Source organism: Ursus americanus, chromosome X, assembly GCF_024610735.1.
Source record: "Ursus americanus isolate L20-20 chromosome X, mUrsAme1.1.p, whole genome shotgun sequence".
Classification (NCBI taxonomy): domain Eukaryota; kingdom Metazoa; phylum Chordata; class Mammalia; order Carnivora; family Ursidae; genus Ursus; species Ursus americanus.
In genome coordinates, this window is record NC_142164.1 from 116170822 (window position 1) to 116196169 (window position 25348).

At 48.0% G+C, this 25348-nt stretch overlaps 1 protein-coding gene and 1 long non-coding RNA gene across 3 annotated transcripts in view; both read left to right on the forward strand.

The window, feature by feature from the left end:
- The first annotated feature begins 2 nt into the window (after positions 1–2).
- LOC148107016 (uncharacterized) lies at positions 3–9987 on the forward strand. The gene is made up of 2 exons (XR_015723353.1): positions 3–505; positions 1249–9987. It is a non-coding gene; the product is annotated as an uncharacterized LOC148107016 (long non-coding RNA).
- A 7550-nt stretch (positions 9988–17537) lies between these two features.
- Positions 17538–25348, forward strand: part of GPR143 (G protein-coupled receptor 143) — a 42683-nt gene continuing 34872 nt past the window's right edge. Inside the window, exons 1-3 of one of the 2 annotated variants that reach the window (XM_087859768.1) lie at positions 17538–17918; positions 22310–22419; positions 23298–23392. In XM_087859768.1, coding sequence (XP_087715894.1) covers positions 17651–17918; positions 22310–22419; positions 23298–23392 — 473 coding nt within the window. In that variant the 5' untranslated portion in view covers positions 17538–17650. The remainder of the gene's footprint in view (positions 17919–22309; positions 22420–23297; positions 23393–25348) is intronic. The other variant, XM_045813597.2, reaches the window with a different exon arrangement.

A 25348-nucleotide genomic window follows, 5' to 3' on the forward strand; every position in this document is an offset into this window, starting at 1 on the left:
CCAGAGGGCTGCCCGGAGGGTGGGAGAGGCGGGAGGAGATGCGCGCTCCGGGACCCGCGCGGCCGCCGGGGGATACCGGGGCAAGAGGCGCTCGGGGCAGGGGCGCGCGCGGAGGGACCCCCCCCCCCCTAGTGGCCCCGAGGGTGGAAGGGGGCGAGGGTCGGCACGCACACGGGACCAGTGCCGCAGGCCAGCGATGGGCGTGCTTGCTCGGGACTCCCCAACTAGTTACCCAGAAAGCGAGAGGGGGCGAGGGCCGGCGCGCGCACGGAACCTGTGTCCCTCGCCGGATGCTGGAGCGCGCTCCGGCCCCCCCACCAAGTTATCCGGAGGGTGGGAGGGGCGGGGCGCGCGCTCAGGACCACGCGCCGCTCCGCGCCGCAGGGTCGGGGGGCGGTGGGGGGCCGCGACGCGAAGTCCGGCCCTTTCTCCGGCGCCAGCGCCGGGCGGCCCTGAAAGCCTCGGTGCGCGCCAGCCCTCCGCCCAGGAGGCCGAGTCGCTGCAGGTGAGGCGGCGGAAGCGCCCGCGCAGGGCGGGCCGGGGCGGGGCGGGCGGGCGGCGGTCACAGTCCCCGGCGCCCTCCATCTTGGAGCGCGCGGCCGGCCCGGCGCCCCCGCCTTTGTTCACGGGGACCGCGGGTTGCCCGCGGCCGCCCAGGTGAGACCGGAAGCGCGGCGGGCCGCCCCGCGCGGGTCCGTGTGCCACCAGCCTGTTCCCGCACGGACGCGCTTTGCCCCCGGGCCCGGACTTGGGGCTGGGGGGGTGTCCCGGGAACCCTCCACGCACCCACACAGCCCCGGCCCTCCCCGAGAGCCGCCTCCGCCGCGCAGCCCGGGCCAAAGCGCTAGCCCTGGAAGGGTGCTCTTAAAGTCTGGGCAGAGGAGAGGGGCCAGACCTGTTCCAATGAAGGACTGCCCATCCTCCCACAAATTCCCTGTGGCAGCGCCCAGCCCGGATAGCCACCCTCCTGGCTCTTCTAGCTCTTTTTAGCTCTTCCTATAGTTCCAGTCCAGGAAGTCTTTGCGTTCAGACTCTGTTCTCACTTTGGTAGAGCAGTGCCACGAGGTCTTAATGTCCCACGCCTGCGCTGCCTACAAAGGAGAGGTGGTGGTCTGAAATTACTGAAAGGGTGTACCACCTATGTCTGCCCCTTTTCAACTTACATAAAAGTTAGGCATAAAGAAATATCCATACTGCTAGGTATTTGCATGCTTTGCAAAAAAAAAAATCTTTTTATTTCGTTTGTAGTTACGTAGCTGGACGCTGGTGATTGCTTGTTTCTTCAAAGGAGCTCCATCCAGGTACTTTCAGCAGGTGAGGATGGAATAGGCAGCAAGAAAAAGCTCGGAGACGACAGGACGAGTGAGGGGTTCCTGTCACTGTGGAGCGGGAACAAGGAATCTCAACTCCGGTCTCAGTGTCTTCAGTGGTCACGTGAGGGGTTTCCGTTCAATGGTCTGCGGTCGTGTGGCGGATCGTTTTGTGTTTCATCCAGGCAGTTGAAGTAAGAGCGCAAACTTCACTGGGCACTTGTCATGGCTCTGGGCAGTAATTATTGCCCCCTACCTAACTTCCAAGCTACAGTGTCCAGAATGTCTCCAGTTAGGGGAACGAGGTGGTTTTTTTTCTTTGTAAACGGAGACTTAAGGAGTGTGCCTGTTAGAAGCCATCTTAACTGTACCTTGACTGTCATGGTCATGCAGATCTGCACAAATTGATTAAATTGCACAGAACTAAATACACAGGAGTGCGTGTAAGATGAGGAAATCGAAATAAGCTTGGTAGATTGTATCAGTGTTAGTATACTTTCTGACTGTGAGGTGCAAGGTGCAGAAGATGTTCCTATATTGTTTCTTAAAACCACATTGAATCTGTGATTCTCTTCAGATAAAAAGTTTAAAGACTGGATAGATATGAGAAACCAAATGATAAAGGACCATAGAAATGTACCCAGAACTTTTGGGAGTTCCCTAGTCTCAACACAACTCCCCCGCCCCCACCCTGTGGTAATAACCGAAATCTCAGCTGTTAACTGGGGCTGAAATTCAGACTACTCAGTTCACTAAAGCAGAGACAAAGATTTCATTGTCTCCATAAATTACAGCCAAAGTTATCTTTTATGTTTTATGTTGATTATATCATGAGATTACTTTTCTGCTACTTGAAAGTGTTATATTGTTCATTCCTTAAACATAGGTGCAGGTTTACATTTATCCTTACTAAATTATCATTTTGCTTAGTGTTTTCTTAATCTTCACATTAGGCATCTCTCCCAGCTTAGCATTATTTTAATATTTATAAGGCTGCTGTCTATATAGACATTAATAAGTACACCAGAAGGGACTGGACCAAGTCTGTGTGGCCTGCTTTGAGATCGATGCCCTCCTCTCAGACCTTCTTAAATTCTTTCCTTGACACTCTTGGGTTTACATAGCTGAGCATAGCTATTATCACACCTAGACTTCTGTATCATGTCCATTATATCCTTATTAGACACTACCACACATCTTGGAAAATATCAGTATCTTGTGACTGAAAGGCTTTGCCCCAATTTATTAACCCTGCTCCCCTTTTGGAAGAGTTTAGTAAGACTGAACCAGTATGGACTTTAAGTGGTGATGGCTTACTTTTCTAAGAACTCAGCTCAGCCAGATTTCCCAAAGACAGTATATATTTGTCAATATCTAGCTTTTTCTTTTGGAAGCTGGTGCCAGATATCTTCTGGATAGTCTCAGCTTTTCGCTTCTTGACCATTCAGCCTCATTGCTCGGAAGACCCGAGTGTGAGCATATGCTCTTCTGGCCCTGCAGAGCACAACCCTATGACCATCTAAATCTAGGCATTCAGTCGCCTTGGGTATGCCGCTTTTTGGGAGCTGAGGCTTACTTCCTTTATTAGAGAGGAGATAGGTGAAATTAAAGGTAGTTCTTTCAGGCGCCTGACTGGTCCAGTCCATAGGGCACGTGAGTCAATCTCAGGGTTATGAGTTCAAGCCCCAGGTTGAATGCGGAGGTTACTTAAAAGTCGTTCTTTCACCTTATCAATAGTGAATGAATCAGTCAAGGAGTAAAAGGCAAATTGAACCAGCTTTCAGAGATTTAATCAATAGGTAATCCTTTTTATGAAATAGAGCTAAAATTATCTTAGTGTTTTGTTCTAACAAGAAAAGAGATTTATAATTATAAAATGTAGTGGAGGCTGGAGTTCCAGAATTTTGCCTTTAGTTTTCAAACTAGTAGCTCAGGATGGTCGAGCTTTACAGAACAACCGTGGCAATTGTTTTAAAGGCAGTTTTAGCTGTTTTCTATTTAAGCCACCGTGTACCTGACTTAGGGTTCCTATGAATTCAGACGGTGGAGAGTCAGTCCAGATCAGAGCCACAGGTGTGAGGACAGCTAAAGGAAGACGGTGACGCAGTGGCTTTGCCCTTCATCACTGTCTCCATTGTCATCTTAATTTCTACAAGCGATGGATTATTAGAAACTTCGGAATTTCACTTAGCTGCGGATCTTGGCCCAGTGACAGAAACGGAATGCTGCACGGCTGCGTCCCCGTCACCTCCCTCTCACCTCGGAAGGCGTTTACCCTTGCTGTTAGGCTATTTACAGATCTCTGGGGGACAGATTTCCTGTTTCTGTGCAGGGATGGGCTGGAGACTTGCAGGGGCTTTTTCTTAACAACTGGCACCATTTTCCTGTCCATGGACTCCACAGTGGGAGTTAGCATCCTAGCACCCAGCGCCTTTAGTTGAGGAAGCAAGGAGTAGCGACCAAATAGTAACCACCATTCGCAGGAAACCTACCGTATACCAAGCACATGACATAAGCGGACTCAGGTCCAAAGCTGCTTGGAGCACGCATCACCCCATTTTACAGAGGAAGAAACAGCCCCAGAGGGGCTTAACAGCCTGCTTGAGGTTGCTGAGCCCAGTCTTAAGAAGGAGTCCTCTTCTTCCCCTTGTAGGGCCCAGTGCCAGATTGGCTATGGCAGGGCAGCTTTCCCGGAGCTGGTGAGTTGGCTTTCCTCCGTAACACATTTAGACACTGAGCCACCTTTTGAGGTTCCCTTGATCTCCAAACAAGAAAGAGGCTGAAGCCTCCTATGTGGAAACTTTGCCTATAAAACAATGCTAACTTAGGTTTGGTTGAGTTCCAATCCTGTTTCCTTGGAGACATGTCCTTTAATGTATAAGTAGGGGCGCTTGGGTCGCTCGGTAGGTTGAACTGCTGACTCTTGATCTCGTCTCAGGTCTTAATTTTTAAGAAATATATATATATGTATATATAAATCTTTAAGAAATATATATATATATAATAATAGTTAACTTTTCAAATTGGGAGTATTTAGCTACTATTTTAAAAGTGTTTATATTTTAAAATGCTGTTTCAGGGGTGCCTGGGTGGCTCAGCTGGGTAAGCATCTGACTCTTGATTTTGGCTCAAGACCTATGTCGAGCTCTGTGCTCAGTGCAGAGTGGGCTTGAGATTTTCTCTCTCCCTCCCCCTCCGCCTCTCCTGCCCCCAGCCCTTCTAACTCTCTCTCTCTCTCTCTCTCAAATAAATCTTTAAAATGCAGTTTTAGAAAGCCGCTGGCTATTTTCACTTTGTATTTTCTTATAAAGTAGCCAATGAGTGCTTCTTGGGCACTTTTAACTTGTCCAGTGCTGGGGAGTGGTCGCTAAGGAATGTAAAGGATGCAGGAAATATGAAACATTAACTCTAGCTAATGAAGAAAATATAACAGGGGGAAAAAAACAACTGGAGCACAATTACGTGCCAAACGACTTTTAACTGCAAAAGTTCCAGCAGGAGAGAAACCAAAGTAGAGAAGAAAAAAAAGGAGTAACTACAACTGTAGGTGAAATTTCTAAATTTTTCTTTTCTTTTCTTTTATTGTGGAAATTTCAAATGGACACAAAAGTAGAAGTCTTGTTTCATCCCTGCCCACTTTTTTCCCAAGAGTATTTCAAAACACAACCAGGACAGAATGAATGAGCTATCTTGGAGGCTGAGAGGAAGTGGAGCCAGGAGTTTGCTGGGTGGGGACCCTGTGAGCAGAGGAATGTTCTTTATAGGGAAGTTGAAAGCATCAGACTAAAAGGCTGAAACCTTGTTAATGAGTGTCGGAGTGCCCCAGCCCTGCTCCTTGGGAATTGGTGGTGAGCCTCCACTCCCCCATCCCAGGGAGTGTGTGCAAGGTAAGGGGGGGGGAGATCTCAACAACCTGGGGGTCTCTGGCTGGACTAACTGAGCCTGGATCTGCCACATGGAGATTGTGGCTGGAGAGCAGATGACAGAGGAGGCAATAATGAGTTCCTGTGGGCGGGTTGAAATGGGAAATGCCTGGGGGATACAGTGAATATTCAAAGGCTAGTGTAACAAATTAACATAAGCTGTTTCAGACCCATTTTTTCCCTTCCTGGAGGCCAGAATTCTGAAGTCAAGGTGTCAGCAGGGCCATATCCCCTCAGTGGCTCTAGAGGAGAATGTGTTCCCTGCCCCTCCCAGGGTCTGGTGGCTGCTGGCATTCCTGGGTTTGTGACTGAATCAGTCCAACCTTTGCCTCTGTGATCACCTGGCCTTCTCTACTGCCTGGGTTCTATCTCCCTCTGTCGCCTCCCTCTGTCACCCTCTTAAGGTCACTATGATTGCCTTTAGGGCCCACTTTTAATAAAATCAAGGATGCTCTCTCCATCTCAGAATCCTTAATGTAATCCTGTGTACTAAGACCCTTTCCCCAAATAAGGTAATTTGTAGGTTCAAGGAATTAGGACCTATCATCTTTGGGGAACAGTAGTCATCTTACAACGGATTCTCAGGTGGAAATCACTGGGGTGTTCGAGGACAACGAATGGGACTTTCTCCCTAGTTTGGAGGCATTGTGACTAAAGCTCTACTGTTCCTGCTGGAGTTCCAAGTGCTGAGAGCAGCTGCTGAAGAGGCCAGTTCTCTGCCTACCCCCAAGGGGTGGTAGGGCAAGGCTTGTCCCACCTTAAGCCAAGTGACAGCTACTCCCAGAGAATCCCTCAGAGATTCGGGCTATCTACAGGACAGAGATTGGCATCTCGTTCTCAGGGGGCATTTCTGGAAGTGCTATTGACTGCTGACCAGCGCCTTGTGTAGACATGAACACGAGGCGGCAGAGGGACAGGGCTCAGCAGTACGGTGTGTGGGCTCCCCAAGTACACCTGAGAATGTCACTGCATATCCAGTCACCCCAAAATTGACCAGCTTAAAACTGCAAACTCAGGCCTGACCCGGGATGACTACTCAAGCTAACAGATCCCATTTGGCCAGATCCAAGCAAGGATTTTGAATGTTGGTGACTTCCTTGCAAGAGACAAAACAGTTTTACTTAGGGAATGGGTAGTGGGGGCTATAAATCATGTTGTTCTTGAGATCTAAGTGGCTCCCTTAGTCATGCAAATGTGTAGGCAGCCAAGTGTAGGATTTCTTCTCTCTCCCTGGGGTCCCTGGATGAGGTGGGGCATTGTGCTTTATGTAGAAGCCAGGGGTTTCTGGGAGGGCAGAGACCCAACAGTTTAACTCCTGTTTCAGAACTCCGAATTAGGGGGAGTTGATGAGAGGAGGAAAAGAGGGGTGAAAAAGCAGCCACCTGTGTGGGCCGTGTCCACCAACCTCTGTGTGACCCTCAGCTGAGGTCAGAGACAGAGCTGGCAGTCAGGGATCAGAGCTCAGTCAGTGCAGGGCCTGGCCTATACGGAGAGGATGGGAGTTTGGAGACCAGCCAGGCAACCTTACCTTCATTTACAAAATTGTATCTGGGGAAGATTCTCTTCAAATCTCAGACACCTTCTGCAACCTGATCTGCTTGTAATTTGTCAGCTGAATCACAGGGTAGAAATGTGATACCTGAGTCCCAGATATCATCTAGGTGGTTCTAGCGAAAGCCAACACAAGCAATATCCAAGCAGCAAAAAATAATTCTGTATGTGAGATTCCAAGACATCCTTGAACATACCGCTCTTCTCAAATACAGCATGGACCTTCTGCACCTTTGCTATGATACCATTTGTGTGATTGGGGAGCGCCTTTTTACTTCATACTGCACGTTTTGAGAGAGAAAAACCCAGAGTAGGGATGCCTGGGTGGCTCATTCTCTTAAGCAGCTGCCTTCAGCTCAGGTCATGATCCCAGGGTCCTGGGATCGAGACCCACATCAGGCTCCCTGCTCAGCGGGGAGTCTGCTTCTCCCTCTTCCTCTGCTGCTCCCCCTGCTTGTAGACTCTTTTGCTTGCTCGCTCTCTCAGATAAATAAATAAAATCTTTAAAAAAAGAAAAAGAGAAGAAAAACCCAGGGTTACTTCTACTAGGCTCTCAGAGAAGGCGCAGGGAATTTAGATTTGTAACAAGCTCCTTGACAAGGTGTAGGCTGCCCCTCCAGGAGCACACTTGGAGGGCCATGGACTAAAATAACACAGCCAGGGGAGTCGGCATACTACGGAACTCAGTAAATGTCCGTTCCCTCCCTCTGGCCGGCCAACACGACCACAAGCTCACATGCACGGAGAAAGGGGCCATCTATACTTCCTTAGAGCTGAAATAATTCAGGTGTCCTGTGGGAAGCAGAGGCCCTGCCTGCGGAAGCCACTGCTGCTTTAGTGTTGGAGGGACTGTGGATTCGGATGCGGGAAATTCCTTCTCTGGACACTGGCCAAAATACTTGCTTCAATTGAATCTTTTCACCTGAACTTCAAGGAACGTGGACGTCTTTGACTAGCGGTAGAAATAACAGGAAGTAACAGGCTGGCTGGCTGAAGGGTGGTAGAATTTTTACTACAATGGACAGATGTCTTCCAGGCAGACATAGGAAGTTTCTAAAAACTTAATTGGTCGTGATGATTCCTTTTGCATAATTACACATGTAGAGGGGCTACAGGAAATATTGTGTGATTAACTTCTTTAAAAATAAGTTCTATTGGAACAATTTTAGATTTACAGAAAGGTTTCAAAGGTAATACACGGAGTGCCTGCATGCCCTTGACCCAGTCCATTCCTAGTCACTGACCTCCTATTCGGATTTCCCCAGGTGGCACACAGGTGTCCTCTTTCTGTCCCCAGGACTCTACTTTGCATTTAGCTGTCATTTGGTCTCTCTCCTTCGTTTTTGTGAGAGTTTTGAGGAGGACTGGTTGGGTATTTTGTAGAATGTCCCCCAATTTAGGCTTGTCTGATGTTTTCTCATGACTAGACTGGGTTATGGATTTGGGGGAAAAGCACATACATAAATGATGTGGCCTTCTCAGCAAACCACATCGGAATACTGGATATCTGCATGGCTTGTCACCTGTGACTGTCACCTTATTACATGAGGATATGGCTGCCAGGTTTCTCACTGTCAAGTTACGGGGAGAATTTTCTTATAAGAACTTGGGTTTTGGGCACCTGGGTGGTTCAGTCAGTGAAGCATCTGCCTTCGGCTCAGGTCGTGATCCCAGGGTGCTGGGATCTAGTCCCCCATCGGGCTCCTTGCTCAGCGGGGAGTCTGCATCTCTCTCCCCCCCCACGCCGCTTGTGCTCTTTCTCTCTCTCTGTCAAAAATAAGTAAATAGAATCTTAAAAAAATAAAAAACAACCCAAGAACTTGGGTTTTACAACGCAAAGCTGTTCTGTGGGGAATCCCTTTGATTCGATGGTAGCCACCAAATTCACACCTGGACAGACTGTCCTTAAGACCAAATTAAGATGTTTGAATCACACCACTGATTAAGTCAGCTTAAAGCACATTGAGGGCAATGGAGTAATCGTAGCTTGCAAAGGCAAAAATATGTACTGTTTGGCCCCTAAGAATAAATTTCTGACTCCTGTGATAGACTAAAGAAATGTCGTAAGTTTGAGAAACTTGGGTTATACACATGGTTTACTTTGGATGTTCAACCAAGGGCAATTCAGTGAGACCCAAAAGATTTGGGTGAGGGTGTGTGAGGGGGATAGCCATTGCATTTAAATCATCAGACTCCGCTCAGAGGACTGACTGAACCACATTTTCTATGTTAATGTCTCTCAGCCCTTCTGATACTGAGATGTGTGCTCAGTAGATGTTTCTGACAGACAGATGTTTCTGTGGCGTGCACAACCAGGTTGGTGTAAGGATGTATTATCTCCCAGCACGCTGTGCTTCTAACCACAAGCCAAACCCTTGAGGTTAATGTGGGTTTCCTATTCCCTACTCGTGGCCTCTTGAGTACCCGTGAAGCAGTCATTTCAAAATTAGCCAGAGTCTGAGTGTATTTAGTCCTTTTTGTTAAATATATGCAATTTGACAGTCTCGTGTGGATGAAAGCTGAAGAGCATGTAGTCCTCCCAGACCTAATAGTCCTCTCATTTCACTATATTAGCACAGTGTGCTACAAAAGAAACACACAACTCGAACAAAGTTTGGAATAATGTGACGTGTATATACACGTGTGCATCCTAAGCCCCTTCTTCTGTCCTCCCCCCCATATACTTCCTTGAAAGTGTGGTTATGGTCATGCGACTTCAAATTTGGCCATCTGTGACCTGCCTCCAACTTCTCAAAAGTGGACTCCTTGTTGCTTCAGAGCGGTGGGGTTAGAAGATGCATTTCCGTGGTCAGACTAGTTTGTAGCTGTTGGTGGCAGACGTTCATTCAGGAAATAAATCTCATTTCCCTGTGGAGGAAGTGCTTATGGTGTAATCTACCTGGGTTTGATTCTCACCTCCACCAACTCCATGACCTTGGACACGTTTCCTCGCCTCCTCTGCTGCCTTATGCATAAAAAACAAGATAAAAAAATGAGCCATAGGGGCGCCTGGGTGGCTCAGTCATTAAGCCTCTGCCTTCCGCTCAGGGTGTGGTCCCGGCGTTCTGGGATCGAGCCCCACATCAGGCCTCTCCGCTGGGAGCCTGCTTCTTCCTCTCCCACTCCTCCTGCTTCTGTTCCCTCTCTCACTGGCTGTCTCTCTCTGTCAAATAAATAAATAAAATCTTTAAAAAAAAAAAAAATGAGCCATAAGGGTGGAGATGAGAGTTAAGCTGAGTACTTAATGCTTCCAGCTCATGGAAGGCAGTCAGGTAATAATAAAGCTAGATGACTCTTCTTCCTCTTCTCAGAACACAAACCCCACCCCTCTCTCCCTCCAGTGGCATGGTCTGGTCTCATCTCTTCTCAGGTGAGAGCATTGAGCTCACAGACTCATAGTCTGCATGTTGCAGAACTGAAGAAAAACTCTTAGACATGATTTCTCAATATGTGAATTTCTGTGTTTTTGTCAGAGGCAAGGACAAGTTTCCTTCAACCCAAGACTCACGTTTTGTCAAGTGAGGTCAATACCCAACCCAACAACAACCACAAAGCAGGCTCTTTGAGCTAAGCCTGGGTTCAAAACCCATTCATAGTGGTGTTTTGCGGAGCTACTCAATTCCCCACGGGCAGAGAAAGGGAGTCAATGTCAAGATGCACGGCACGGCAGCCCTTTTTAGTCTCTTAAAGCTTTATAGCCAATCCTGAGCGTTTTCGTCCGTCTAGAGGGTCAAACCAAGCAAGTATAATTCTGGGTGGAGAGCTTAGTCATCCTTGCATCCCCTCAGCATATTCCTTGAGCTCCAGCAGGCAGCCTTACACCTCTCTGAAGAAGGGAGCCCTTGGGACAGAATGTCACTCCACCAATGCTCTTGGAGAGCCTGGGCAACCAGAAGTTCCTAGGATTTGAGGTGCCCACCCCAGGGGCAGCCTATCCTGGTTGACAAGAGTGGGTACTCCAGCATTCTTGTGCCATCAGACAACCCTAAGAGGTCACCGTGGCTGACAGACATAAAGATGACCTCCCCAGTGCACCCCACCTGCTGGCGTTCACACTCTGTGTATTCCTTCCATTGGGTGTGAGCAGGACCTATGAACCACTTCTAACCAATAGGATGCGGCAAAGGTGATGGATATCAGCTCTGTGATTATGTTACAAAAGATTGTGACTTTCACTTGCTGGTGGTGGATTGTTCTTGCCGACTTTGATGAATGAAGCTGCGTTCTCGGAAGCTGCCTTGTGGAGAGACTCCTGTGCCAAGGAACTGACCAGCAGCCCATGAAGAATGAAAACTTGTCATTAAACATGTAAGCAAATGCTGGGAAGCAAATGTTTCCCCACTTGAGCCTTCAGGTGAGACCAGCCTTGTCAACATCTTAATTGTAGCCATTGAGAGACCCCAAAATGGGAGACCCAGCTAAACTGCGAGAAAATAAATGTGTGTTGCTGATTTCTAGTCTGGCATGTAAGGAGCTTAGTGGTCACTGCTTCATCCTAATAAGCAAAAAGCTGAATGAGCTGAAAAGGCAGCTCTGCTTAGATCTGTCAGAGAAGTGAGGTCACAGGACAAACTGCTGCCCCCCCCTCCCCCGCTCCCAAAATTGAAAAGGCAGGCAGACGCAGAGAACCACAATTTCCTGGAGCTGAAATCAATAGCAGAAACTTCTACAGGAATCAGTGCCAGGGTAGGGAAATCCGAACTATAATTGACAAATTGCTGGAGGCTCAGTGTAGACAAGTCTGTGAGTTAAAAACTGCCAGGGTCCCCCCTGGGATCATGACCTGAGCCAAAGGCAAGACGTTTAACCTACTGAGCCACCCAGGTGCCCCAGTATCCATGTTTTTTTGACTTTAGTGGGAGATAAGATATTCAAGAACATCTATACGGTCAAGACATAATTTCAACTTGGAATGGACTTACCAACTTTTGATTGGATAAATCATTTCCATTATTCATGATTTTAAAAGCACATATACAACTTTTTTGAAGTCCAATTTGGCTGCCAATCAAGGGTGTATAATGCTTCTATAATTCTATTAAGAGATTAAGAGATAATTTTGTGTGTACATTTAACGTGTGTGTGTACTTTGAAAGCCACTCCAAAGACAGAAGATTTATGTAAAAGAATTTGCCTTTAATTGTCCTTGAGTGTTTGTCAGTTGAATTCAAATACGCAGTTGAGCATTGGGCCTCAAAATCATTACATTCCTTTTTGGGCATTAGAAATATTCATTAAAAAAAAAAAAAGCCTTTTTCTCTTTTTGAGCTGAAAGGTCAGAATGTCAGCATACAGAATAAGGTGAATTGAACTGAAAAGCCGGCATTCCTCATCGTAAAGAATGAGAGAGAAATGTCTTTAGACATGTAAACGTAAGGATAATTATTTCTTAGCATGAAGGATTGTAGAATCACTTCTGCTTGCGTGCACATCCCGGAAAAGCACAAAATGCAGATTTAGAGGGAAAACACTGCCCTTGACTTAACTTACCACTGAACTGCCCTTAATAGTTCATGGCTGCCCATTTATTTGTGCCTCCATTCTTTTATGTTTTTTATTGTTTTTTTTTAAAGACTTTGTTTATTTGAGAGAGAGAAAGAGACAGAGCATGAGCAGAGGGGAGAAGACAGAGGGAGAAGCAGGCTCCCCACTGAGCAGGGAGCCCAACGTGGGACTCAATCCCAGGATCCCGGGATCATGACCTGAGCTGAAGGCAGACGCTTAACCGACTGAGCCACCCAGGCGGCCCTGTGCCTCCATTCTTTTAGTTACTAAATATTTATTTTAGAATAATAACATTGGCTACTCATATCACAATCAGCTTCGAATATATTTTTGTTTTCTTTTTCCTTGGTTTTTATTCAATCACCAGTGTCAATTGCAAGTGTCTCTACTCTTACTTGAGGTTGTTTACTGCATCGCACTGTTAACAGTTGTTTTTTCTTTGTGGAATGGCTATGCTCCAGCAAATTTAGCTGTGAATTGGAAAATCAAATCTCGGGGCGCCTGGGTGGCTCAGTTGGTTAAGCGTCTGCCTTCAGCTCAGGTCATGATCCCGGGATCCTGGGATTGAGTCCCTCGTTGGGCTCCCTGCTCAGTGGGGAGCCTGCTTCTCCCTCTCTTGCTCCCCCTGCCTGTGCTCTGACAAATAAATAAATAACATATTAAAAAAAAAAAAAAGAAAAATCCAATATCTGTGAAGCAAATCCTGTTTTTCCTTCTATTTGAGCTTAACAGCTGCTTAGTTGGCTTTGAGAAGACAGCATTTTAACTGGTCTATAAAGAGGTGGGGTTGTTTGCAATTAGATAGGTCCAGGGAGGACACGGAACCGCTCACCTATGCAAAACGAGCTTCGAGCTTAGGTAGGAGTTTTTCATAGCCCTGGCCTCTCTTATCAAGACCAGAGTGAAAGTCTTTAAGTTTCTACCCGAGAGCCTTGTCAGGCCATTCTCCCTTCCTCTACACAGAATCACTTTTGTCTGTCTCTCTCCATTCTTACCCGTCGTCTTCCCCTCCCATTGGCTTCCCTCTCCCCCCAGCATCCTGACTTCTGTTCCAGATGAGTCCCAAACATTTCTCACCCAGGGGGGCTTTCAGAACCAGAAGGAAGGTTCATCACTGCTAACCCAGCGCTTCCACTCCTGACTCGCCATTTGCATTCAGAATGCTCTTGGGCTTCCTTGGGTATGGATCGTTTTTGCTGCTCTTTTGAACTAAGCCTTCCCCACATTTAAAAGTGGCCTGCTTGTTCCCTTTGTTAGGTTGAGATACAAGCTCTAGGACCTTGCTGCTCAAAGTAGCAGCCATTGACCAGCACTGTGCACATCTGTGGAAGCTTGCTCGAAATGCGGTTTCCTGGCATGCAGGGCCTCACCCGGCCGTCCTCACAAGCAGAATCAGGACTGTAGAGTCTGCTTCTCAATGAGATCTGCAATGGGATGCACATTAAGCTTGATAAGTTTTATTCTCAGGTCTGATATCATTTAAAACGCCTTTTTTTTTTTTTAAGTACAATTTCATTTTAAACCATACTCAATCCCTATCTCTTTCTACCCTCCACCAATTACATCTATGATTAATTAGTTTATTTGGCATTGACAATGCCTTTGTCCTTTATGTTTCATTCTTTATTAAGGCCTGGTAACACTCCGTAATTATTGGACACAGCCTGTCTCTTTATCTGTTCAATCAATTTGCACATGGTACTCAGTAAATTTCTGTTGAAATACATTGAAAGGCCAACGTGCTACTGGTCATCAGATGGACCCCAAGCAGGGCTGTGGCTGCAGCCGCTGAAATCCTTTGCAGATTCTTAGCCTGGGTTCCTTAGGAAGCAGAGCTTAAGCCAAACTGTGCACTGAAGCTTTGCAGGGGAACATCATGGGATCCCCAGACAAAAGGGGCAGTAAAGCAGGGAAGAAGGAAGAGCAAATTAAAGGTGGTACATTTATGAATAGACCATAAATTCCTAAGAAACACAGCTGGTTGCCCAGGGCCGTATGCAGCCTCTCCTCAGAAACTTCCACAGGGAGGGAGGAAGGCCAGTTTCTCTACCAGCAACTTCTTGCTTCCTATCGTTTGTTGGCCTGTTTGCCCACTAGGTGTTAACCTTCCTGCATTTTGGGCTTAGGCACCTAGCCTTTCGGGGCAGCTGCTGGATAAGCCAGAGCCTCTGTGGGTAGACCTACAGGGGCCAAAGTGTCTAGGTCTCCACCAGTTTTGTAAATAAAGTTTTATTGGAACACAGCCATGCCTACTAATTCACATACTGTCCACATCACTTTAAGTATCGGTAAAAGCCACCTGAAAGGCCGCCCCTGTGTATTAAAGGCGGCGGTGTACAATGCAGAGCACAGAGCCTGCCCACTGACACGATACGGAAACAGTCGGTTTTTGTGAATCACGCTCTCCTCACTTCTGCTGCTATTGGTACATCTCAGCAGACCATCCGTCTGCCTCCCATCGCATCCTCCGCTGCATTCTGTAGCATACCTGAGGTTCTCCTGTTAACTCGGTCCTTCCCGTTCAGACCTCTGGGTGTCAGGGGACTCACTGGGAAAAGAAAGCTGTCCGTAAGAGAGACCCCCTGAGCCTCTTCAGCGGTTAGTGTATGGGATCGAGTGTAATGGCAGGCAAGTTGTGAATTGTGGGGCAAAGGAAAGCCGAGACCACAGAGCAGTTCCCGGGCAGCCCAGGCTGAAAATGCAAGGTGCAATCCAGGTGGTAAACTGGGTGGGAGGGAGGAAAGGAGGAACAGTGGGGGAACAAATGAACATCATATACTTAAAGGCCCTGAGGATTACGACACAGGTATCTCCCTGTTTGGGCTCAGCTGACTGGCTTGGCAGTATCATTGCATTTCTCACACCTGTATACTTGCAGATGTTTCCACCTCCCGTGTGTGTGCTTTACCTGTTTTTTCATATTGTAGTTGCACTCTTGCACGAGAAGTTTGTTATCTCAGTTTTATTTCTTTAAGTTTTATTTAAAATCAACGTATTAAAATCAGTGTATTATAAATTTCAGAGATAGAATTCAGTGATTCATCAGTTGCATATAAAACCCAGGGCTCATCACATCACATGCCCTCCGTAATGCCCATCACCCAGCTACCTCATCCCCCCACCCACCACCCCTCCAGCAACCCTCAGCTTGTTTCCTGTGATGAAGAGCCACTTATGATTTGTCTTCCTCTCTGATTTCATCTTGTCTTATTTTTCCCTCCCTTCCCCTATGTTCATCTCTTTTGTTTCTTGAATTTCACATATCAGTGAGATGATATAATTGTCTCTGATTGACTTATTTCGCTTGGCATAATACCTTCCAGTTCCATCCACTCAGTTTTATTTCTTAGACTAATTTCAAGTTCTTTCTGACAGTTAAAAAGTTTAGTCTCCTATCTGTCCTTCCTCAGGTTTGCTCTGAGGCCCATCTGTAGCATAATCATCTGAGCTGATGTGGCCTAGCACTCTTCACTTGTAATAATTTCCCTCCTGTTATTACTGACCCCCCTGGGAGCCTCAGCCTTGAATACTTGGCCCCTGAATCATCCAGAGACCTCAGGTTTGCACGTGGGAAGCGGAGAGGTGGGCTCTGTGCAGTTTGGGTGCAAAGCAGAGATTGAAACGCATAGCACTTGTGTATGGATTGGCCATGCAAACCCTGGGCATTAGGGCAAACGCATAGATGCCCCGTTGTCATTTTTATCTTTAAAGTGCATTTCGCACACTGTCCTCCAGAAGCTGTCTCTGCTTTCCAAGAGCAAAGGGAGGAGATCAATGGTCCAAAATAGATAGCAGGATTCATGCTTTCTAAGGGACTGACAAATGGACGTGTGGGGAGTACTCCTATGATGTTCTCTGCTATTTTTATAAGCAAGCATGTAATACCCAAGAGCAGTGAAGGTTTTGACAATGTCGGTCTGTTCCAGAATTCTATCAGAGCAGCTGCCCCTGCTAATGGACGTGCCAGGTCAGATCCTTTTTGAAGTGCTGGCGTCCGCAGCCCTTTGTTCAAGTGTCTGCTTCCCATCTGGCAGTGCCGCCTCCTGTCTGCCTACCGTGAATTCCAACAGGGAAGCCCAGACCTGTGGTCCTCCAGGAAGAAGGCCAGAGCTGAGCCCAAACTTTGCCTTGCTTAAAATCGCAAAGCTGGGGGTGCAAATGTAGATGAGCATCTGGGTGGGAGGGCATGTGTTTGCATTTAAGTGTTTTTCATAAGTGGGGGGAGGGAGGAACAGTGGGGATGCCTTCCCTTTGGTTGTTTGGAAAAAACCTGGAGAGGGGCCCATTTATTGGGGGCAGAGATTAAAGGGTAGCTGCTTGGGCTTTGCCAGTGGGCCTTTTAATTTATTAGATGATAAATCTGATAGGGTTTTGGGGGTTTATTTTAAATGAAGCTTTGGTTAGTAAAGCCGTAACCTGGGGCGGGGGGTTATTTTCAGCCTTGAAGAGTTTGTTTCTAAACTTCATCAGTATGCTTACTGTTTTCATTAGTGATTATGTAAATTTTTTAATTTATTTTTTTAAAGTAATCTCTACACCCAGCCTGGGGCTGGAACTCACAACCTGAGGTCCAGAGTCCCATGCTCCACGAACTGAGCCAGCCAGGCACCCAGTGATGATATAGCTTTGAAACTTTTATGCATGTAGAAGAAAGCTTGATTTTCAATGCATAATGAAACACAAAAACAGTTAAGAAATCAGAATGAACTTGAATAACTTTTAAAAACCATAATTACTCTTGAAAGCTAATTTAGCATGCCAAAGCCTACATTGAAGCTGAGTAGAAACGGAACACTGAACAGAAAGGTGCAAAATGTCTGTGTGAACGTGTCTCGTTAGGCCAAGTGCCCCCGTCTTTGAGATTTGATTTTCAGCGAAAACCCTACCTCTGCGAGATTGGTTTCGCGGGGGCGAGGGGGCATGAAAAAGCGCTGTTTCAACACCTGTCTCCTCGGAGTTGATGGGCGTGTTCTGGTGCCTGTAACGCACCAGCATTAGGGATGTCGGGTCCCAAATAGGGAAGAGCTGGCAAATGAGGCATGTTTTTCTGGTTAGATCAGTTAAGGCGAGGTGGCAGTTTGGAGAAAGTGGAGAAAGTTGACCTGCCCGGCCACGGGCTCTTTCTCCTTCCCGCACCCCTCCTCCTCCTCCGAACCCAGCCTCACCCTCGTGAGACCTCGTGGCGTTTGCAGAGGGCGCACAGCCCCCCCCCCCCCAGAGGCCGGTGCCTTCTCCGCACGCGCGGGGTGGGGGGAGCGGCCCCTGGCACATGATCCCCCTGCTCCCGGCCGGCCCAGCACCTGACTCAGGCGGGCCGCCGGGGGTCCGGGTAGACCTGAGCCGCGTCCCCGAGCACGGCCCATGGCCTCCCCACGCCTCGGGACCTTCTGCTGCCCCACGCGGGACGCCGCCACACAGCTGGTGCTGAGCTTCCAGCCGCGGGCTTTCCACGCGCTGTGCCTGGGCAGCGGCGCCTGCAGTCTGGTGCTCGGCCTCCTGCAGCTGCTGCCCCGGCGCCGGCCCGCGGGCTCCGGGGCCCCCTCCACAGCCCCGCCGGCGTCGGCGCGCGCCCCGGCCTCCGTCCGCATCCTGCGCGCCGCCGCCGCCTGCGACCTGCTCGGCTGCTTGGGTAAGGCGCGGGGCCCGCGGGTTGGGACCTGCTCGGTGCCCGGGTGAGCGGGCTCGGCCCGAAGGCTGGGACCTGCTCCGTGCCCGGGTGAGCGCGCTCGGCCTGCGGGTTGGGACCTGCTCGGTGCCCGGGTGAGCGCGCCCAGCCCGCGGGTTAGGACCCGCTCGGTGCCCAGGTGAGCGCTCTCCGCCCGCGCGTTGCTCGGTCCCAAAGTGAGGGAGCATGGCCTGCGGGTTTGGGTCGGGTGTTTGCATATTCGTAGCGTAGGGGACGAAGCCGGAGACGGCTCCCTAGGGACCGGACAGGACGTCCAGGGGACTTCGCAAAACAGGATAGGCAGTAAAAATCACGCCCGTGGGACATTTGTTGAAGGAAAAAAAACAAAAAAACAACAGTTTATAGTGTTTGTTATTGCAAACTTACTGAGGAAACTTTAGACAGGGTAGTTAAGCAGAACTCAGATATTCTAATGGATCCGTAATTATTCTGCCAGTGAGAGACTAACAGTATTTTGTGTAGACACACAGAATCATTTCCAAAATGGTTTAGCAGAATCAGGAAGAAAATTTTATATATCCGTAATATATGTAAATGTATATGTTTTGTCAGGCTTGGGTTTTATACCACAGGTGGCCAAATCCTGCCTGCTGCCTCTTTCTGTATGTAGCCCAAAAGGTTTTTTTTGTTTGTTTGTTTAAAAGAAAAATATTTCCTGGCATATTAAATATTCCAAGAAATTTAAATGTCAGTATCCTTCAGTACAGTTTTATGGAAGCACAGCCAGGCCTTGCATTTGTGCATTATCTCCTGCTGAGATAAGGGCAGAGGGGGATGTCTGCAGAAACTTTGCCCCCCGCCCGGCACATTTTAGAGACCTCTAAGCTAGGTATTGCTGACCATTTTTTTAAGGTTTTATTTTGGAGAATTTCTAACATACACAAATCACACAGCCTGTATAATGAACCCCTGGACCCATGACCTCACTTTATCTATACTCCATCCTCTTATCAAACTCTCCACTGGATTAATTTGAAGCGAATCCCAGAATGTATATACTTTCATCCATACAGATCTCAGTATATAGCTCTAGAAGATAAGGTGTGAGTGTGTGTGTGTGTGTGTGTGTGTGTGTGTGTGTATCTATCTCACACTGGTAGTATTATCATCTTAAAATAATGAAAATCAATTTTAAGATTTTATTTATTTGACAGCATAAGCTGGGGGAGAGGAAGAGGGAGAAGCAGACTCCCTACCGAGGGGGCTTGACCGCAGGACCCTGAAATCATGACCTGAGCCGAAAGCAGCCCCTCAACCAACTGAGCCACCCAGGCGCCCTGAAAATCCGTTCTTTACTGTCACTGCTGTATGTCCAGTTGTCTCATAAATGCTGTTTTACAGTTGGTTTGTCTGAATCGGGATCCAGGTACAGCCCGCACTTGGCAGGTGGCTGACAGGTGCTAATCATTTTGGAATTGTATTTTTCAGTAATTTTGCTTTCGAAGCAAGGGCTGCTGATGGTGTTGGAGCTGGGCCCTGAGGGGATGGCAGCAGCTCACACCCCACCTTGAGCAGATCGCGGTACAGGTGACTGTATCTCAGGGCCTTGTTCGCCCATGTGCTCTCGGGCCTGGAGACCCTCAAGGACCTTGATTTCCAGTAAATGCTGTGGAACCTCTAGTCACTTTCTCAGACCTCAGGAGTCAGACAGGAAGCAGTACTTCCTTTCTATTAGGCATAAAATCATCTTGGTGCTGGTTAATTAAATCAGAAACTGGTTTTCTGGGGCACCTGGGTGGCTCAGTCGTTAAGCGTCTGCCTTCGGCTCAGGGCGTGATTCCCGAGTCCTGGGATTGAGCCCCGCGTCGGGCTCCCTGCTCGGTGGGAGCCTGCTTCTTCCTCTCCTACTCCCCCTGCTTGTGTTCCCCCTCTCACTGGCTGTCTCTCTCTCTCTGTCAAATAAATAAATAAAAATGTTAAAAAAAGAAAAAAGAAAAGAAACTGGTTTTCTTCCTGATTCTGCTAAAACATTTTGGGAAAGCATGGTTTGTTTGTTTTTTAAGTTTATTTACATAGTCTCTGTACCCCACGTGGGGCTTGAACCCACAACCCCAAGATAAGAGTCGCACACTCTTCCGACTGAGCCACCCAGGCACACCTGGAAAAGCATCTTAATAGCAATGTACTTTCTGTAACTTGGATATCTGGAAATAAAGATGCACCCAAATATCTTTTGAGGATCAGTGGAATAATATTTGTATATTCTCTTTTGGAAGGGAGATGCATGATGTTAAATGAGCAGAGGCAGAATTAAGGGGAAGGCCTGGTGACTGACACTTCACTGAAAAATAATACTTAAGATGCCTACCTCGTAGGGCAGAGGTTTTTTTCAGTTTTATTGAGATGTAATTGATGTACAGCCCAGTAAAAATTTAAGATCTACAGCGTAATGACTTAGCATGCACATCTTGTGAATTGACCTTTGTCAGCTTATATCAATACAAAAATAAGGAGGGCATTTATTGAGCTCAGAGGAGTGCTAGATGCTGAAAGTGATAAAGCATTCTACAGAAGGGAAGCCTTATTTTTATGAGCAGTGCTTGATAAAGAGAAGATCTATCTTAAGTTTTTTGGTGTCCATAATTCCTCTTTAGTGGTATGTTGCATAATATAAATTTGGTATCGTATTACATAATGTATGTTTGTAGTATATCACACACTATATAGAGTATATTTTTTATAAGATTTTATTTATTTGAGGGGCGCCTGGGTGGCATAGCGGTTAAGCGTCTGCCTTCGGCTCAGGGCGTGATCCCGGCGTGATCCTGACATTGTGGGATCGAGCCCCACATCAGGCTTCTCCGCTGTGAGCCTGCTTCTTCCTCTCCCACTCCCCGTGCTTGTGTTCCCTCTCTCGCTGGCTGTCTCTATCTCTGTCAAATAAATAAATAAAATCTTTAAAAAAAAAAAAAGATTTTATTTATTTGAGAGAGAGAGAGCACATAAGCAAGGGGGAGGGGCAGAGGGAGAGGGAGTAGCAGGCTTCCCCTGAGCAGGGAGCCTGATGTGGGGCTCGATCCCAGGACCCCAGGATCATGACCTGAGCTGAAGGCAGACACTCAACCGACTGAGCCACCCAGGGGCCCCGGTATTGGGTGATGTATTATGCAGTATGTATCTGGAGGTAGAGTATGCAGTGTGAGTTCGGTGGTGTATTACGGTGTCTAGTAGTGTATTATGCGTTGTATATTTAAGACTGTGTTACACGCTATCAGTGGACATGAGTACGTAGTGTATAACTTTGTACTGTTGACAGTTACTCTTTAGTACCGTTTTACAAAGCATATGCTTAGACAAAGCATATCACATTACCTAACAAGCGGGCTTCATCTGTACCTTAAGGGTGTATACTGTTTTGAGGAGAATTAGATATTTGAGTGTAGTAGCAAAGAAAACTTATAAATAATAAATGTCAACAGCAAATTGCCTAGAGCCAATTTATGAAAATCTTAAATGCGTTTTTTCAGAGAATGAAAGTCTTTTTACATTTCAGAATCGTGCATTTTCAATTTTTGTGTGTGTGTGAGGAATAGTTAATATGGACATTAAAAACACAGCCAAGAAATACAGGTTGTTATTCACATAACTGCTTCTTCATATCGAGTAAACAACCAACGCATTAGGGATAGGACCGTGCCTAGTGATGATTTAAGTTGAAATCAAAGTGCCTGGGCTTGCTTTGTGACCGAAATAATTTCCCCTTGGATCTCATTTGTTTCTCTTTCTCTCTCTGCACACACCCGTGTGTGTGTTTCTTTCCTCCGTCATTTCTTTGTCCGTCCCTTCCTAGCTATTTATCCATCCGTCCATCTACTTACCATTCTTAGCCCCAAGTCCGCTTTAAATGTGAGTTAGGTCCATCACAAAGCGTGGTAGTTCACGCTTAGCCTCGGTTTTGCTTTCTGCGGGTTTAGCTCCCCCTGGTGCACTGTGGTCTGGAAACAGGGGCTCCTCCTTCCCGGGTGCTGGCCGAGGGTTAGTAGTTGCCTCACATTACATCACGGTGCCCGCGTCCTTCGCCGCACGTCCTCTCCTCACCCAAGCACCTCATCCTCTCACATCATCATGAGAAAAGTGAGGCGAGTACAGTAAGATGTTTGGAGAAAAGCCACATTCACATACCTTCCATGACCCTCTCTTGTTATAACTGTTCTATTTTATTGTTAGTTGTTCATCTCTTACTGTGCCTAATTTATAAACTAAGCTTTGTCATAGGAACGCATGTAATGGAAAAAACATATATTGGATTCAGTACAATCCGCAGTTTCAACATCCACTGGGGGTCTTGGAATGCGTCGCCCAAGGGATGACTGTACCACCTGATTCCCTCTTAGGTATCGTATTCCGGTCTGTGGTGTGGCTAGGATTCCCAGAGTTCGTTGAAAACCCCTCCAGTGTGAATGGGACAGACATTTGGCCTGCTGCGTACTGCGTGGGGAGTGCGGTAAGTACACCTTCTTTCTGTTCACCTCTTCCCTCCCCCGTCCTCCTCTCAGGCTGAGGTCCTCAAAAGTCCTCAAAGCGTGGTCTCAACCCACTGGCCTTTGTTAGAATGCAAATTCTCAGAGCCTACTGATCAAGAACCTTGGGGTGGGGGCCATCTGCAATGTAACAGACCCTCTGGGGGCTCCCGACTCCCCCCGAGGTTTGAGAACCATTGCCGTAGTGTGGCTTGTCTCTGCCCCACTTCTAAGCACACATAGACCACCCTTACCGTAGATTGCGCTGCAGTTGAAACCAGCTGGCCAAAAACAAAAAGGAGAAAGTTACTGATTGATTGGATGTATTCTGCTTCATGAAATGGGCATTGAAATAGACGTATCTATCCTGCCCCGTGCACCGCACTGTCGCCAAAGTCTGCGCTTCTCTCCCTTCTGCCCGCATTGCTTTCCAGCGGCAGGCAGTGGACCAGCGGCCTCAGCCCACCCCAGGAGGACCAGTCTCGTGCTGCCCCTTTCTGGGAAGCCCTTTCCTGTCCATCCTCCTTCATTCTCAACAAAGAGCGGCTCCTTGGCAGGCGCTGTGAGCCCTCACACCTGTGTAGGCCTCCCATCTGAGGCCTTCCTCTTCCATGCCTGTGAGTGTGCGGAAGGCAGGGCTGGCTGGTCAGCCCCGCCCAGCAGACGGAGCACAAAGGGGCGCCGCGCCCTGGGCCGCATCCCACCTTTGCGTTCCCAGACCGTACACGTGTCTCCGGACGGCTTTCATGTCCTGCTTCCTGACGTCAGAGGAAGGAGGAGGCATCTGCCAGCTCGTTTCATGGCTGGGGCAGTCTGGTGCCTGTTTCCAGGAGCTCTGATGCCAGGCTCTTCCTGATTACAGATGTGGACCCAGCTGTTGTACAGCGCCTGCTTCTGGTGGCTGTTTTGCTATGCGGTGGACGCCTATCTGGTGATCCGGAGATCGGCGGGACACAGGTATTCACAGGGAGCAAGAAGAGCTCTCTGCCCAGGTCCTGTCGTGTGAGGACGGGTCAGGGGTATCCCCGAGGGCTCCAAGGTATTTTTCAGTATGGCACACACAGAATGTCGGCTGGCCCCTCTTCGAGAAACCTCTCTGGCAGCTCATTTTTAAAAAAGGCTGAAGGCAGATTCAAAATGATGTTTAGACCATGATAAGTCATCTGTAAATTACATATTTGCATTTTGGACACATACTAAAAAAGAATTCACATGAATATAGACAATTTTTGACGACCTAAAGGTTTGAGGAAAAGAGTCTTAGAAGTGTGCATTGACATGTTATGCCAAATATGGAACCAAGCACGAGCTGTGGGGGTCTGCCCGGGGAGAAATGACCCGGTGGGTACAGCCCGTGCGTTTGTCACCAGCTGTGTGACTGTCAGCAAGCTGCTTAACGCTTCTAGACTTCTGCCATCCCGGCTGTAAAATAGTACCCCTCGTCAGGTCCCGGGAGAGTCCATGTGATGCTGTGTGTAAATGGTTGAGATCCGTGCCTAGCACGTAGTAGGCTCTCAGGAACTGTGCGCTGGGATTGTAGCTGGCATGTGCGTCTGTGTTAGGGGAACAGAAACACAGAGGACCTAAGTGACCAAGGGAAGCCGCATGGCAGGGTGGGGTGAGTGCCCGGGTCCCCTGACTCCTGGTCCAGGAAGCATGTGTCACCCACTTTCCAATGGAGCCCTTGTGTGCTTACTTTTTTTTTTTTTTAAACGGTTTTGTACAGTTCACCCATTTAAGTATATAAGATTCATTGTTTTTTAGTATAGTTACAAAATCACGGAGCCCTCACACCAACTAGTTTAAGGACAAAATCACCACCTCCTCCCAAACCCCTTTACCAGTGATTAATTCCTGCCCCCCGCCACCCAGGCCCCTGGCAACTACCGGTCTGTTTTCTGTCTCCAGGTTTGCCTACTCCGGGCATTGCCTGTAAGTGGAGTCGTTCAGCACGTGACCTTTTATGTCTGGCTTCTTACACTTAGCAGGACATTTTCCAGCGTTCCCCGTGTAGTGGCAGCATCAGCAGCTCCTTCCTGGGCGCTTCTGATACTGTTCCGCTGTATGGATGCACTGCATTTTGTTTTCTTTAATTTTAAGAGACAGAGCACGTGAGCAGGGGAGTGGGGCGGTGGAGGGGGGGAGAGGGAGGGAGAGAGAGAAGCTCAAGTGGACTCCATACTCAGCACAGAACTGACATATGAGGCTCAATCTCACGACCCTGAGATTATGACTTGAGCTGAAATCACGAGTTAAATGCTTAACCAACTGAGCCACACAGGTGCCCCCGGATGTGCTAAATTTGAACTCTCTCTCTCTCTCTATATATATATATATATGTATTTAAGGTTTTATTTATTCATTTGACGCAGAGAGAGAGAGATCATTTGACAGCAGCAAAAGGAGAGCAAGAAGAGAAGCAGACCCCCCGCTGATCAGGGAGCCCCACAGAGGGCTGCATCCCAGGACTGTGGGACCATGACCTGAGCCGAAAGCAGACACTTAACTTACTGAGCCACCCAGGCGCCCCTTACATAGATTTTTTTAAAGATTTTATTTTAAAGATTTACTTCTTTATTTGAGAGAATGCACTTTCAAGTGGGGGGGGGGACTAGCAGAGGGAGAGAATCTCTCCACGGGGCTCAGAGTTGGCCTTGGGGCTCCACGTGGAGTGTGATCACAGTGGGGGGGCTAGCAGAGGGAGAGAATCTCTCCACGGGGCTCAGAGTTGGCCTTGGGGCTCCACGTGGAGTGTGATCACAGTGGGGGGGCTAGCAGAGGGAGAGAATCTCTCCACAGAGCTCAGAGTTGGCCTTGGGGCTCCACGTGGGGTTGATCACAGTGCGGGGGGGCTAGCAGAGGGAGAGAATCTGTCCACGGAGCTCAGAGTTGGCCTTGGGGCTCCACGTGGAG